Source organism: Paramacrobiotus metropolitanus, unplaced genomic scaffold (assembly GCF_019649055.1).
Source record: "Paramacrobiotus metropolitanus isolate TYO unplaced genomic scaffold, Prichtersi_v1.0 Parri_scaffold0000153, whole genome shotgun sequence".
NCBI classification, from domain to species: Eukaryota; Metazoa; Tardigrada; class Eutardigrada; order Parachela; family Macrobiotidae; genus Paramacrobiotus; species Paramacrobiotus metropolitanus.
This window is the reverse complement of record NW_026570373.1, coordinates 59,235-76,172: the sequence shown is the minus strand read 5'-3', so window position 1 is coordinate 76,172 and position 16,938 is coordinate 59,235. Positions and strand designations below refer to the sequence as shown.

The 16,938-nt window shown below is 42.5% G+C and overlaps 1 protein-coding gene across 1 annotated transcript; it reads left to right on the top strand.

The window, feature by feature from the left end:
• Nucleotides 1–2,018: 2,018 nt before the first annotated feature.
• LOC129599703 (mesotocin receptor-like) lies at nucleotides 2,019–11,418 on the top strand. The gene is made up of 3 exons (XM_055498015.1): nucleotides 2,019–2,585; nucleotides 5,636–5,919; nucleotides 10,491–11,418. Exons 1-3 carry the CDS (start codon nucleotides 2,252–2,254, stop codon nucleotides 11,208–11,210), a joined length of 1,338 nt encoding a protein of 445 aa, XP_055353990.1. The 5' UTR covers nucleotides 2,019–2,251; the 3' UTR covers nucleotides 11,211–11,418.
• The last annotated feature ends 5,520 nt before the right edge of the window (nucleotides 11,419–16,938 follow it).

The window sequence follows — 16,938 nt, the reverse complement described above, 5'->3', positions numbered from 1 at the left end:
GCGTAAGCAGTACTACCTAATTTTCATATTGTGCTTTCATTGTTTTGAGCACTTGAATCAGAGATCGGTCTTTTTTAGGTTATTGGCTTGTTCATCAGCTACGGGATCCTTGTTGTGGAGCTGGGCGAGAAAGACACCGACGGTGTTCTCACTTGTTCTATGCCCGAGGACGCGTCAAGCTATTGGTGGAAAATAAACTGCACATATGCCAAAAACTCATGAAAAAAGCAAATTGTGCCGCAATGGATAATTCTTTTACAGATCTTGTCACAAACTTTTTTCCTTTTGTACAAAAATTATTTGTCTGTTTTCCCGTCAGAGATGCGTGTAATTTATACGATGACACAGCTTGCTTACAGACACACCGAGCTTCCTGCACTGACGGTAGGACGTATCACATAACCTGTAATCCCAATATTTGAACAGTCGCGGGAATACGATCTCAGCTCACCAGACGCATTTACAGCTAGCGTTTCTCGCAACTTAATACCCTTGTTGCGGGTTCTGGCGGAATATGAGGCATTCTCATGGCTGTAAAAACCGAGCGCTAATTCCTAAACAATAACACACCCACTTAAAATTTATTACATCATTTGCCGATTTTTTCGCAATCTGGCATTTAACAAAGATATATGGACTCCAGCCGAATACCAAGTTCAGTCAACCAGAAACACAAAATTAGAAAATCTACAGACACTTATTAAAAAAATTAAAAAGCAGTTATTCGATTATAATTTAATGCGCAACAGTTTAACTCGCATGTTGCGAGCTTTACTAGCTAGGTACAAGGATGCTTTGCGATTCCAGCATTTCGTTCTACAAGCATAGGGAAAGCTTTGTAAAGACTGATTAAAATAACTTTGCTAACTAGCGTCTGTAAAGAATCCCCGGGTAAGTAAGCAGACAGACTGAGATACATAGTACAGTATTATCTCGGGAATTCTCCTGCCACAAACTCGTTGATAACGGCTTCCTTACGGTGCCACTCATGCGCCAGGATGAATACCACACAGCCGCCCGATCTCGAAATTAACTGCCGTTTACCGGCAAACGGATACGGCCAGACCATTCTTTCTGCCTTGTTTGTGGAAAGTACAGTCTTTTGTAGATGCTTATTAGGCGCGCGCTGACCTTCGCTCTTGACGCTCTACGGTTGGTATAACATCCAGGTGTTCGCAGAGAAGACAAAATTATCTAGAACACCTGACGTCATCCAGAGGCTGCTCTCCCAATGCCAACATTTGGCCTTGTGCATCTGTCATTTTCTATAGATTTTCCGCAACACTCAGCGCAGGGAAAACTCTAAATGAAATCACTGGCATTTGCGGTTTAATAACCAATATTTTATTATGCGGAGATTATTGTTCTTCCTATCTGGCAATCCGTTTGCACACACCGGACCGCAAGTAAACTGTTGTACTTCTTAGGTAAAAGAAAAGGAGATATTAATTTTTTCATTGACCTTTAGTCTTTAGAGTGTTGTTCAGAGCATTAATTTTATGAAATTGTGGGTATGTCGAGATTCCTTTAAATTTCCGCCTTGAGTGGATTCTCCTAAAAGGAACATGACGAAGATCATTTTGGCGAAAACATGCGCAAATTGTCATTTCCCTGGAGTCCACCGGAATCCGGATTGCCGGCGCGGTACGTACCGTGCATTCACGTGCGCAACCCGATCTCGAATATAACCGAGGTGTGGTATTATCGCGAAATGACAAAACGATGCCCCGCGTTCTTTTTCTCTACAGCCTCCAATTAATTCCCGTGAAGGACAATCTGCCCCGGTGTTCGGCAAACGAGCCTAAGCACCGGATGATTACAATCACGACAAAGACCGGGGGTAATTAACCGCATTTTCTCCCCCAATACCCCATCGATCCGGTCGTCTATCCAGTGTACCATCGCGAAGACAGTACAAACCGCAAAGTGCAGTGTACAACACAGTCTCTGTGGTGTATATATAAAATGCAGCGCTCACCCGGCACACGCAGACCGAACGGATGCCGGAAGCGGTTAATAACACAGCTGCCGACGCCGGGATGATCCGCACTCATGTTGTAGCCAGTGTATACATGTCCCATTCATATTAATCGTGCGGGCATTTAATTTACACACACGCACTGTGGTCTAACATATTATATACAAACCACTCGCTCATCTTACAGTTTCCCGAGATTTGTCGCCCGCCAGCAGCGCCAGTGCGTACTTGTACCCTGTTCGATACACACTTGGCACCGGAAGTCCTATTGACATGGCGGATACAATTCCCATGGACCAGGCAGCGGCAGCCGCCGCGATAGCGTCCTGTGCCAATCTCACCGATCTCGGGGATATCTTTCATTTGGAGAACGTGGACGTCCTGGACAATTATACTCTGTATTGTGCTCTGCAGTTTGCCAGTAGTGTGGTGCAGCTGCAGACGACGACCGGCCGTGTGATGGCCACGGAGACGGTACAGCATATTGTCCTGATGGGATGTTTTATGGCCGTGGCGCTGCTGGGGAATATAGCCGTGCTGGTGCATCTTTTTAACCGGTCGACCAAACATCGCCAGATCTCCATCTTTGTCACGTCACTGGCTGCCAGTAAGTCGCGCTATCTATTAGTGCTATATCACAGAGGGGGGTTGTTGTTTTTTTATGACTGCAATTTCCGCCGTGCCGTTGACCGGCTTATGGGCATGTCAACCGCGAAACTGCGAACACAGGAAGCTTTTAATAAAATATGTAGGACAATAATCCCCTTTCCGCCGCATGTGTTATGGCTTGCAGCGCAATTAAGGGATTCTGTGTTTATTCAACGCGTATAATGTAGGCCTAAAAAAGCGGAAATCAGACCAATTTGTCGGCGATTCAAAAACATTTAATTTGGCAAGTGTGCAACAAGAGCACATCCGATGTGGTTAAGTTGCAGCACTGGATTTATATACAGAAGCGCTTGTTTGTGCGATATGCGTTAAACGAAGTATTTACTTTTCTGTACGCATGTGACGCAAACGCCGGTTTTTCGGTAAAGACTGACAAAACCGGCTTAATGATTTGCTTAAAATGGGCGTCAATCTTTCGTTGAACTTTAGATCACCTGGTCAACTGGTTCGGTTGCCGGTCCAAATATTGTCCAAAGTTTTGTATTTTCTGTAACATTTTAATTTATAAGGTCAATAATTCTCCTGCAGAGGAGTTTTTTAATTATATTTCCCTGTGCAAAAAAATGTCTTAAATTATATTTTTTCTCTATATTGCTTCAGTCTTCAAGGTCAACGCTTTCTATACAAGATTTGCTTATAAAGGTTTTTTTACGCGATTCGTCGGAAAGCAGTACAGTGCTTTTAACGCGAACCTCGATTAATAATTATAGCTTGTAGTCGTCGCTGTAAAGGAGATGTTTAAGCATCAATCTGCTGGATTATTTACACGCGAATATGTGGCCATTAGCAGGCCCTGTCTAATGGCATTCCTTCAAGTCGGTGTTGCTGCCAGTGTGCGGTTACTTCCGTTGATAGTAATTACTATTGATTGTTTTTCACTTGACTTTTTCCCCGGCCATGCTTAACGACGAATGTACATCACACTTAAGTGACGAGACGCAGCACTCCATTCACTCTTTCTCAGCTCGACACACTTTCTCTACTGCAACGTGCCTGCTTCTCACGCTAACTTAATATCAACCGGGGAATGTTTTTCTTTGCAATTCACAGTGTAATTGATAAATCCTGCTCTTCGGCGGACGATAGTGTGTACACGCTTCAGTGATTAGTTTCTTCGTCGGCAAATGATGCCAGTACACGTACGTGTTTGTTGACTAATGACACTTTCTATTAACGCATCGCGCGCCGCGCTTTATTAAACGCCGGCAATTTGATTCTAATATTTATTTACGATTACGTAAAAACGGTTTTCCATTGGCGAGCAACAGCAAGTTAACCCCGAACATTACAACATTCCAGACAAATCAGTAGCGCCGCCGGCAGGCAGAGAAACCCGCGGCAAAATCGTTTGATGATGGGTATCTGCAGATCGCATCTTTAAAAGTAACCAGAGACGCCAGAGCGATGCGCTGAAAATAAACCTCGTTATAGCGCAAAATCCCGGCTGTGCCAAAACCCGGCTCATTTGTCATGTAGCGTCGTCGCATCTGCATACACCTCATTATGCCGCGTCAATCCGATTGAATAGCGGTTTAAATAACCTTTGGCACACTATACACGTAGGTCCGGATTGAAAACGTTTTTCTCGGTATAACCGCTTTCCAGCATCCCTTGATGCACTGATTTCCGGGGAATACGGGAAGTGGGTTATATATTGAATAGGGAGAAACAGCCTCCGGTCTGTCAAGTGCACACGTCGTATAATGAAACACTTGCCGGTAATCGTGCCCGTTTCGGAAGCTGGAGAACATAATATATATTATTGCCAATGATATTTGTACACGAGAGGGAAAATGTAGCCGGTTGTGCGTAGCAGCTGCGCTGTGTGAGAGTAACAATAATTATTTTCTTATTAACACACTTTATTTAACGTTCGCCTAACGTCGTATTTTTCTGTGAGTTGTGACGACAGAACGCTGATAATTGAAAACGGCATATGTATATCTTAGAAATTAATAGAATAGTTACTTGTAATTTATTCTTAATCTTTTTTTTTAATAAAAGTGCAGAAAAGTTATATTTTGTGCTAAAAATGAAATAGTAGCGAACGGGAATATTTGAAAACTTTTAAGCGAATTTGCATTACGCTGCCACACCGAGCGGTTGCAGTTGCTTCAAGCGCTGGAAATTTTTAAAATTTTCACCGAAGAGTTTTTCGCGAAAAATAAATTATTTTAGCCAGGAAAGTGATTTCCACGCGGATACAAGTTTCTCTGAATGAAATCACCAGTACAGTATGCGTTAGTAGCCGTTGCAAACACGTGTGTTGGTGTGCGCTCAGTTGTTACTTGCTCTAACGCCAGCATTTTCCCGGTTGGATTTTTTCCCGTCGATATAGTCGGTCTTTATGGCTTGGTAATGTGATCGAAGCGCATTGAAGAACGCTTCTATAAAAAAGTATCGTTTTCCTGGAAGTGTCCACATTGTGGCGGCGACAAAAAAACCCAACGATGTGCATCAACCACAGTCTCTCATCATGTCGATATGAAAAGAACTGACAAATTCTCATGCAAATCGTATTGATTGCCGCACTAGTGATCCAGTGATATATGAAGGCAAACACATGTCCATAAACCTGTCAGACAGTGCCAAGCAGACACATACACTACTGTACAGAAGAATCAGCTGATGGAGACCAGTATGCGCAGCCGGCGAGCACGCACCACTGGCTTTTAATTACCTAACATCGCTTACTTAGCTGACATGTTAGCCGAAGAGGTCACCCAACTTTTTCCCCGCAGAGCACTGTCGCGAAGGACGGGCTGTAAAGTAGGCCTAATTGTGAGTTACGGTTGTCATTCAGCAAGTCCCTCATTAACCGTCCGGCAAACGTCATCAGGGTGCGCTAATTACGCTTAGTGTAACTTACGCTGAGTATTTGGTTTTTCAATGGGAAAGGTTCGTTTTAGTGAGACATGTTGGCAAATTATCGGTTTTTAAGTGATACAGCTACATGGTAATTTATGTTCTGTCCTTGTACAATTACAGCCGACATCCTCATCGCCATCTTCTCCATGTCCACGGAGCTGCTGTGGGAGGCGCTGGGCGAGTGGATCTTTGGGAATTTTGCCTGCAAATTCTCCACGTATATCCAGTGTATGCTGTTTTTTAGTACGGCGTTCATCCTGATGAGTATGAGTTACGATCGCTACGAGGCTATCTGCAAGCCGATGGCATTCTCCTGCAGTGCGGCACGCAGCCGGAAGATGGTGGTGTGCTCGTGGTGTCTGGCGTTGATCCTGGCCGTCCCGCAGGTTTTCGTTTTTGTCCAGGTAATTTTTTTCCCCAAAAAACTCAGGTTGCTCATTGGATTTCAGGCTGGAAACAGACATTATCTTGTTACAACGCTATCTAGTACAAAAAATACATTTATGTGCATTATCCAAGTAGTTTCAAGAGCTTGCCAAGAACTGGTTTGTTTATCTTAGGACACAGAAAATGTTATAAAAAAATTTATTTGCTATCCACCGTTACGATACGTAGCAAATTTCTCGATCATGTCGCGGTTTAATTTTGCACGCAAGCCTAAGTATTATTGCTGTTAATGCATGCTCCTTCCCCAGTGCATGACGTTCAGTGCTGTTAAACCGGTCATGCCACACTTTAATGATTATAATAATAGTAATATCTAAAAACTTACCGCATTAGTATTGCGCTTGTAGATGCAATAATGATACGGTTTTATCAGTGCTAGATTGAAGCCGACGTACAAATCTGTACGTACTTCTTTTTAGTCGGCTGAGCGCCGAAAGGAGAGCGAGTGGATGACTCACAAGCTGACATAATTGTATCTGTATACACATGCAAAAATAATAATAAAATACTTGCGCCGATGGACACTGATGTTGGAATATTGCTAATTTAAACGCCTGAAAGAATAACCACGACATTATGTTACCGATATTGATTAAACACTTGAAACTAATTGCATAGTATTCTGCTAAAAGAGTTCTCCAAGCCGCTATACGATAGTGCATTATAATTGCAGACGTAGTTAGTCGCGCAACTTGAACCACAAAGTTCATGTACGAGAAACCTGCACACTCGCAGCGCATGTATGGCAAATACAATCCAACTGTTAAGGTCACTGTGTACAAAGAGTGCAGACTCATGCAGTACAAGGTGGTTCCTAATGACCAGGAAAACAAGTCTAAAATAACTCGTTTTCGCGACGAATTAGCCGTGCTCCGTTGCCCAGTCCGTGTGTTCCTTGACGCACACCCTTGACCGCCAATACCACACTAAGGAGGCCAATCTCTCCGTTACACCGGCAGATCGGACCGCCGCGGGAACACCGCCCCACCCGCATTAGCGGTTATACCCAACCCACGTGCCGGTCTACCGGAAATCTCTAGTGACCTTCTACGCCTGAGCTGCGAGCTGCATTGTACAAAACAAACAGATTAATTTGCGCGCTATCGCGTGCTGCATTTTCTCAACTGGGAATTGCGTAATGAGAGGTAGTCGAGTCTGTTGGTCGCCCTACAGAGTCAGCCACCCGGAGACGGGTACAATTAACCGTAATGATTACAACGGATCCCGCAAATCTTTAAGGCAGCCCAGGCTCGTTTCCCGAACGTATTCGAATATTTACGAAAATTATTAACAATAAGAAAATTCGTCTAATTCTTTGAACGTCAAGTTTGTGCATCTACAATTTTGTGGCGCATAACTTTCGTTCTGCAAATTAAATGGCTATCCTTTTGCTAATAAAAACAGCTTATACAAAGAATGCAACAGGCATTCTTCGCAAACATCGTTAATCTGCAAACATTCATCAGACTTTCACGTTATAGTTTTAAAGTAATTATTGCATTCTTCATTAAATTTGAGTTTTGTATTTTTCATTAAATTTTATCGACCTAACACTGTAAACGCATAGTTGTGCACCGCACACAAGATTTCATCGTTGTGCGAATACGCTTTCATCTGTGTCATCGGCGCCATGAATTTCATTACAATAACCTTCCTCGCGTTGCAGCACCGTAACAAGGTCGAATCTTCGTCGGAATGGCTCAAACCCACGCTTTTTAAATATTTCCGGTTGACAGCATTCCATCGACAGCAGAACGAGCTTGCTACAGATAATTAATTAGAAACATATTTCTTATAACGGTAATAATGTAATATTTCCATATAAAAATATTATTCTATCAATAATTTTACTTCCATTCTCGGTTCATCGCTATAGGTAAAAATCTTCGTGAAGGTAATCAAGTAATCTGCAGGTTCGGGCTATAATACAACTGGAGTCCCTGGAGTGTAAAATTCGCGGTAAACGAGAGCGGGAGAACAACAGGATTATCCTTGTGGGGATAATGAGGAGAGTGATCATTAACTGACTTTGCTGGCTCGCTTACACGGCCATGGCATTGGAAACCGTATACGCTTCACGGCAGATAGATAGCCGTGGCATGTAATGATCAAATCGGGGACGGCGGAGAAAGGAGACCGAGGGGACACTGATTAAACCGTTAATCCTCCCCATCGCGCAAGGAAGACCGTCAAAAGAGCAGCAATCGCTCGACTTTCACGGCTTCACGCTTACGTCAATCTGTTATTATAGTGCAGTGTACCTAGATAATAAAACTAATTTTCTTTTAAACCTGAACATCGGCTTAAAATAACAATTTGGAAATCCCTTCTAATTTTTTTCTGAATGCCTTCCTACGAAAATTCCGCACGGGAAAATTAAATTTTGTGGAGTGCCACAGAATTTACCGAGAAGCATATGTGTGGTTTTTATCGCATGCTTGTTCCGTAATTTTTAACGTTGAGAATTTGAGATAGCCCGTAATTAGGTTGCCGATTGCCACTTCACTACGTCTACCACAATGATAATTTTACTCTCAATATTTAAGGAAAATATTAAGGGCACATGTTAATATTTTGTAATTTCTATCGATAGCGGAACCAGTGTGGCGTGGCGCGCCGTAGTACGGAATTCGGCGTTACCCGTGAATTCATATCTGTCGCTGTGTTGATGTGATAGAAATTACGGGACAACCTTGTACATACTCTACGAAAATAAAGTCAATAAGCAGAAAAAAGGTCAACCGATTTATATAAGAAATGCACGTCAGAACGTACGACATTGTGAAGCAAAATTTCAGCCGCGCAACAACTGGTGATTGTTGACTGCTGAAACCAGGGCAATTAGTTTAGTTATATTCGCCGAACAGTGCGTGATTGTCTCTGCGTGTGAACATAACGCTTCTGTTAGACCGCGTTTCCTGTAAAGAGCAGTGAAATCAAGCACACAGTGCCGGACTTTCAGCCATGCAGTAACACAACGAGTACACAACGCAAGAATGGTGTCTTCCGGCTGACCGGCTCCCCGTGGTGCGGTGCGCGTAGTTGTAAGTGGAAATTCGCGTGCAGGCCGAATTAAATACCGCAGCTTTTCCACAGCTGACACTTTAATTGTGGTGTATACACTTGCACAAAGTAGGGCGGGAAACGCAGTGTTAGCCTACGGACGGGATATCCGCTGCCGTGCTGTCGCGACGATCCTTAATACATGCGCAGCGCGCACGTGGAGAAAAAGTAGAGCATAATTAACTGCACATTAAAGACGTCAGAGCGTTAATAGCCCATCGCGATTATGCGATGCAAAGTTATGAAAAGAAGTGGCAGGTGTAATCGCTTCCGTATCGTGCTCCCTAGTGCACCGGCTGAAAACTAAAAGGTTTTAATCGTTTGCGCGGCAAATTAATAATCTTATGTACAGCGATAAAGTACGTACGTACTTTATCGCCAACGAGATTCGCCAATTAATTTTAGTGTCTCGTACAGCCATCCGATATGCGACAGCAATTAATTAACAATTAATTTATTAACACTTAACAATTATGTCAGCTGCGTACCTGACTGTTTTTCCAACGACCAAAGAGCGCGAACGTGTACGTAAAGCACAACCGGGTAGCTGCTATACCGTTGTATATAACGAAAACACGGCTACTTAAAATCCAGGAACCGTTCAAGCTCAGTACGTTCGTAATCTGTACGCGACATGTACAACGCAGACTCGCACATCGCTGTATTATGGAATTACGTCGTTCAGTTTTTAAGCGTGCACATGATATAATACGTATCAGGTACCGGCTACAATATTAAACTGCCTAATTACCGTAATTATCGAATTTGCACCCCTGGGGTGCAAAAGTTCAAATGTTCTGGAGGAGGGGGGCTTATTTCGGGGAGGGGGCGTTATTTCGGGGGGTGGTACTATTTTTCAAACAGTATTTTTGGGAGGGGGCCGTTATTTTTCAAACAACTCCGCATCCTGTTCCATTGAAACTGAACGCAGTAGATAACAGTGTTTGCAGTTTCAGAACCTTGCGAGCAGCATTCTGAAACATAGCACCAAATTATTTTTGTGACCATTTACTGTTTATTCATTAAATCATAACTATCATTATGAAGCAATTGGCGGTTTATTTATCATTTTGTGGCGCTTGACATTTAATAACGCCCCCCTGGGGAGGGTAATCGGGGGGAGGCGCTATTTTTCAAACGGGTTATGGGAGGGGGGCTTATTACGGGGGGAGGTGCAAATTCGATAATTACGGTATTTAATTAATGATCCCTGTTTTTCTACACCCTGGAAAACAACCGCCGCACAGACTTTTATTCTAACGGCGCATCTTTCTTTTATAGCACGTACCTATATTTAGTCATTCAGAGATTGATTAAACTAATCACGACACTAATGAAATTGTAAAAGTAATTTTCGTGCACATTATTCTGCGTTCAGTCACGACAAGTAAAGTAACATAAGAGTACAATTAATTTACTAGTGCCGCTTCATTAAATAAATCTAAATATTCGCCGATGTTTTCAGGTGGAAACGGGTAACCACCACGCGGACGGCAGCCCGCAGTACATCTGCCGGTCGCACGGCTACACGGCCGAATGGCAGCGCAAGATCTACGTGACGTGGGTGGCGGCCTGCGTCTTCATCATCCCGCTTTTCTTCATCACCTTCTGCTACATCAGCATCGCGCGCGTCGTCTTCCGCAACGCCACCCAAAAGGTCACTGTCCACAACGGCGAAACACTGCAACTGCGACGCAACACGCCTTCCGTGCGCAGCGGCGCCAGCAATCATTTACAGCAGAGCGACCGCTCGCGGGTGCGGACCATCCAACTGACGGCCGTCATCTTAATGGGCTACATTATCTGCTGGACGCCGTATTTCACGTTAAACCTGTACAACGTCTGGACGGACTACCGCTACAAGAACGATATCCCGGCGGCCGTGCGCACCGTGGCGCGCTGTATGGGCTGGTCGTCCAGTTGTGTCAATCCCTTTATCTACGCGTTTTTCCACTGCCGGCGGATTCGTGGCGCACCGCGGGTCGGGAGGGAGACGGTGAATCTGATGCTGCAGAGTTTTCGGAGCGGGACGCCGCTGAAACCCAGCCAGTCGCCGTCGCCACGGTCCCCGCGATTAGTGGCGCATTTTAACTATGAGACGGTCCCGGAGACGGGGCAGTTTTTTCATACGGTCCAGAGTGATGATAAGCAGACGAATAGCCAGTTCACTGAGCATTCCGTATGAGCGTTTGCACATGGTTTTTTTTAAAGAGGGAATTTGATTTCAAGAGCGATTGATTAGTTTTGGAATTATTGGGAACTCTGCGGATGCATGCATGATAATTGCAGATTTTGTTATTTGTTTCCGATAGATTATTCCTCTACTCGATAGAAAACAGTATTTATTTTCGGTTATAAATTTATCGGTTTTCATGTTCTCAGCTGAAACTGAATAAAAGAATTTACAACAATAGTTTATTTTCTCATTAGCGTACTTCAACAAAGGATCGCTAAAATTATTCTCAAATTATGACCGCAAATAACTGGGAGAAAAATATTTTGAAAATTTATATAGGCAACTAGTTATAACTCGAATCTCATTATGGAACCGAACTCTTGTTTTAGCCGCCCTAAATGGCTGGACATAGCGTTGGAAACAGCTGTGGGGCAAAGCCACTCTTCTACGTTTGTGTATGATTGAATGTCGACGACAAGACGAACATATCGTCGCAATTTAAAGAAAAAATCGACTTGAACAAATTTGGTTAGTTTTTTCCGCATAAGTTCTGCACTCAGACCATAATCGACATCAAACAAAAAAAGGACAATTTAAAACACACATGAAAAATCTAAATAAAGATAAAAAACAATTTTAATTAGTTGTGACAATTTTAACTACAGTAAAAAAATATTGCAAACATCTTTATTGCAATAACGCAAACAATTAATTGCTTTTTATTCGGAAAGTTTCTAACTTTCCAACCTGAAGCAGCGCTTACGCAGATATCACAGCCTAAGCATGTGCAATAATAAACCTTTTTTTAACTATTAATCGCAAGAGCGGAAAGCCAAAACGTCCATGCATAAAGCAAAATTTGTGTTTCACTCAGACGTTAATCCCTAACTACACTAATTACAGAAAAACCGAAAATTGCTGTATCCTCAAAATAATGCTACTGCTGTACGTGGTTTAATAGATTTCTATTAAATTTAATTAAGAATTTTAGATTTAATTTACAAAATTACGGGCAAAATGCTCATACGTATCTCCAGAATATCGCACATGTACATCATCATTATCGCAATAATCTGAAAAATTATCAGGCAGTTGTAGAACGATGGCAAAGTTTTGATGAATTGTGGCTAGAGCAATCAGGAATACATACAATTTTGATGAATTGTTACTGTGTTACATACAACCATTAATTAGCTAAAACGTCCTCTCTTATTTTCGATCCACAATTTTTGTACTGTACATATTTGTGACGGTAAAAGGCCACACTTTTTACTTTCCGGTTTATATCGATTCTGTATAATTAGCTGTAATATGTGTAGCATAGCGTGTGGAATGTTCTTAATATTTAAAAACTCAAGAAATTTCACCAGGAGTAAAAATAAATTCCCACGAAAATCCTGATAAGTTCCAGATCGTAAATTATTAACCACCGCGCACTGTAATTATGTAAATAAACTACAAAAGTGCGGTTTAAAATACGCGCGTATTTTATAAAAAAAATTTATTTTTTTATATTTTATAAAATGCCTGCGCAGGCATTTTATAATTTATACAAAAAGTTAAAGAAAGCTCACACAGCGATCGTGGCTGGTAACTAATATTTTTTATAAGTTCAAAAGTGCGTTAAAAGGTCAAAAATAGTTGAAATGGAATTCGAATTAAAAAAATTCTAATGTGTGTCTAATTGTAAGGTTGCACATACCGGACAGACTTTTCGGCTCAATACTGATGAGGCTGGTGCAAGCAAAGCCATTCTACTACACTGCAAGGTAATGTAGCGATACTGGCTGTCGTTAACCCGCTGACGTATCCTCGTGCGGCGAGCGCGCATCGTTCTCGGCCAGAAATTTTCAAAAGTAAAAAATCTTGTTGTGATCGGTTACCCTCTGCCGAAAATCATAAAAAGAAATGCTATAAAAATTGATCATATTTTTTTCCATAAAGTTTCTTACGGAGACCATCGAGTTATGGGTCTCACAGAGGTTACACGTAATATGTCTTGCATTTTTGAACCATAAACAACGATTATGACTGATTAAAAAGTTATGTGCTTAGGCAAAGTATTAACTGAACATTTTGTTGTTAATATATTTAATATTCATTAAATAAGCTAAAGTTCGTCTAATAGGAAACGTTGATACGAAAACAAGATGAAAGAAAATCTTAAAGAAACTTAAAAAAAGGTTAGATAAAATATACTGTAGTGGGAAGGGAACTTAAAGGAAAAATCACTTTAACACAAGAAGTAATGCTAGTTTCGGCGAAATACACGTTGTCAAGGTATCTTCACTTAACCGGTATAACCGGTCCAGTATAGCACGCGTGCTGGGTTGCTGGATGGTGCATTGGCTACCGCTTGATACGTCAGGATACACTCTGCACTACGTCGGCCATACGTTACGTAGCTTGCACACACAATTCCGTACGACGTACGGCATCTCCGTTTTATTTTCATTCGATCAGCATTTTATTATCAACAGCATTAATACAATTTCACTGCCCAGTGTGAATTTTTACCTTTCGCTTTCGGGCGTCCGCACTTTTCGACCACTTCTTACCAACTTTGTCATTCAACCACTTGGTGTAAAAATGAATTCTAATTTGGAAATAACACGATGCACTTTTGCGAAAAATATCAGCCCAAGAACAGTTAGCAACACAAGGAGACCGAAGATTGTTTTTCTTGGCGAGAATATCTGCCATAATGTACTTCTCCGCGTATGCCAAAAGAGACTGCCTGGGAGAGAGGTACAAAACCTTATCAATACGATTTTGAAAAATCGTTTCCAAACTGCACACCATCGTGTGAAAGGTGTCTCCAACGAAATTCAATCCCCCACAATCCTTCATTTCGGTTAGCTTAGTGAAGTCAGGCGTTCCTCCAGAACAGTCCAACCAAAACAACTCCACACGGCAAGCGTCACAAACTTGTGCCTCCAGTTCTTTTTTTTTTGGACGTAAAACCGCTGAGGAAGTAAACCACATTTTGAACGGTCGTATTGGCTTGGATGCCTTCCAGGCCAAAGTCCAATTCGGGAACATCCGGCCCCGACTGCGAAAGTAGTGCCAAAGTTTTTGCAGCTTCCAACTTTTTTGCATACTCAGCGGATAATTCCAAAATATTCATCGAACCGATAACTGTCTCATCTTGCTGGTGTTCTATGTTAGTCCGTAGATGCTCGTACATTTTCTGCATGTTATGGAAAGATAAGATTCGAAAAATCGCGAGCATATTTTGCACCGTCGGATTATTACTCGCGCCACCCAGCTGTCGACACTGAGAAAAATACCTCTGCAATCGAATGTGGAAATTAGAAAAGCACTCCAGAAAAAAAAGGAATTAAATATGCAATTTGCTACCTCTTGCATATCGTTGTTAAAGTTCTACGTCTGCACATATTGCAATCCTCCTGCCAGAAGTTCCATAGATAGCATTCAAATGCTATCGAGCGTTACGACAAGATGGTCGATTGTAATATCGCAGATCCTGTCTTTCTGGTCACATTTTTCTTCCAGAGAAGCAACCTGTTTCAGTGCTGTAGTAATTTATCCAAAACTTCATTTTCAAATCGGATAGGTTGACGTCCAGGGTGTGGATATCCCAAACACGATTTCATGTGATCACTGACATCGTTTAAAAACAAGCAGAGTTCTTGGGTTCAGCGAGTGCCGTGCATCAGTTTCATTTCTTCCAACAGAGCGAGAGTGCGTGCAGAAGAGGCTGTCAACAAAACAACCGCATAATGAACTCGCTTTTGATTGAAACCATCCGGATGCACCATCGGGCTCTTCAGATGAGGGTGCATTTGCAGCCTTTCAGGTCTGCATGCGTATCGAGATCATACATCTGGCGAAAATGGCCAAAGTCTGCATGCAAGATCTTTCCGTTTCGTTTGTGTAAAAGTTCCCGCCCGGATCGATAAACTGCAATATTGACTATTTTACGATGCTCAATATAATGTCTACTTTTTTAAAACATATTTGCAATGCAATTTTTGTGATCGTTTGGCACTTGCCTTTAAAAGTCTGCTGTTAACTTCTTGTGACTGACAATTCCGCTTGAACATCTGATTCCGAACGTTTTTCCAGTCATGTGGGGGATCAATGATGATGTACCGAGGCTTGTTGTTGATTCCACTGTGGGATTTCCACGGTATTTTTTAAACAAAAACCCCAGTTCCTTTAAGGCTTTTATGTTTCCAGTTCCCGCGTCAAAAATGAGCAATCGAATCCGTATTTTTGTCTGATCTAAGAGCTCAATAGCTTCCTCAATGATTTTTTTCAAGATATGACCAGGCGTCTGCGAATTGGAGAAGAAGATGCCGATTGGCTGAAATAGTTTTCGCTTTATACTCCTTATGCAAACCGCCAACGCATGGTCAGCTGGTTTCATGAACTCTTCCTCTGCGAGGTCAGCCTTATGCTTTCCAAAGTCCACTAGTCCCAGTACGCGATCTTCCGATTCGACATATTGATTATTACGCCGACTCAGCTGCAGCTCATCCAAAGATAACGAAAAATCTCGTTCATCCTCCGGTTGATTTTCTGCCCAATGATCCACGCAGTGCAATATAAGTTTGTCAAATCCGGTGTCTTTAGAGAATCGCGCTACCCGCAATCCTATCTAGTTCGGATGAGGTAACGGTATTCCACGATCACGCAAAAAGATATAAGCTCTTGGGCTATAGTAATCGAGTAGGACTGCGAAATCCATATAATCGACATCGTATTTCGTGGGATCGAAATTGTGTTTCCGAGATATGTCGAGAAATTCTGCAAGGAGGTCTTTGGAGCTTTCAGGAATTAAATTCGAATCTTTCAGATCCTTGGCCGCTGCACGAAGGTATTCGAGCTCAGCATCTTGCTTTCGAATCTTGGAATCTCTACGCGAAATTCTGGCTTTCAGTGCGCGCTGTTCCTTGGAAACTGACTCCGAGCACATGCGCAACGTTTTAACATAACTTGCTGTGGCAATATACTGCTTTCGGTATTCCTTGCATGACTTACAACACTTCTTTTCGTTTCCTAGGTATGCAAGTGCCAAGTTCACATTTTGGATTGCCTTTGAAAGTAGGGCAAAGAGTGCTAGAATCCAGAAAGGAGGCAAGGTCCACAATACTCTGAAAGCTGGTAACTGGCGCAACAGTGATATCTCTTCCCGTGTACATTTTATTACGCACGCGCACTACTACTTCCAGCGTGTTCAAGATTCAAATCGTATAAATGTTTTCAAACGTATGCGGATCCATTTGCAAAACTGTAACCGGATTTCCTGGTTCCGATACAAAGGCATTCTAAAGAGCGGGGAGGCGTAGTAAACCCAAATTACTCTCCCACATTAAAAAGCTGAATTCTGCGTCATTTATTATTTCGTTGTTGTTCATTTCAAACGGGTCAGCGGCTGACAGAGATCCAAAACTCACGTTCCATTCGCTGATGCTGTTGTTAAGGTTGAACTTCTTGTCTGAACGTGGCAGTTCACCAGACGAATGCAAGGGCCGTTTGCCACGGCCGATGAGTAAAACTGGAGCACTAGCTGAGGGTCCCGGTAATTCATCTTGTACACACACAAAAAGTGCAGAGTCATTAGGCTGAACTGGAGTATATGCCAGAGGAATAGACTGCACTGCTGTTGTTCTCAGCCCTAAGTGTCCTCCCACAACAGTCTCGTAGCAATCCCGGTGAAAACGGTCGGAACACACGCGTGAATAGGTATTCGGCTTCCAGTAAGGCCCTT

Excerpts from the sequence above, each read along its gene's own strand:
- LOC129599703 (XM_055498015.1), top strand. The coding sequence starts at position 2,252 with ATGGCGGATACAATTCCCATGGACCAGGCAGCGGCAGCCGCCGCGATA. Across the intron at positions 2,586-5,635 it reads TGTCACGTCACTGGCTGCCA|CCGACATCCTCATCGCCATC; the intron begins GTAAGTCGCGCT and ends GTACAATTACAG. Across the intron at positions 5,920-10,490 it reads AGGTTTTCGTTTTTGTCCAG|GTGGAAACGGGTAACCACCA; the intron begins GTAATTTTTTTC and ends CGATGTTTTCAG.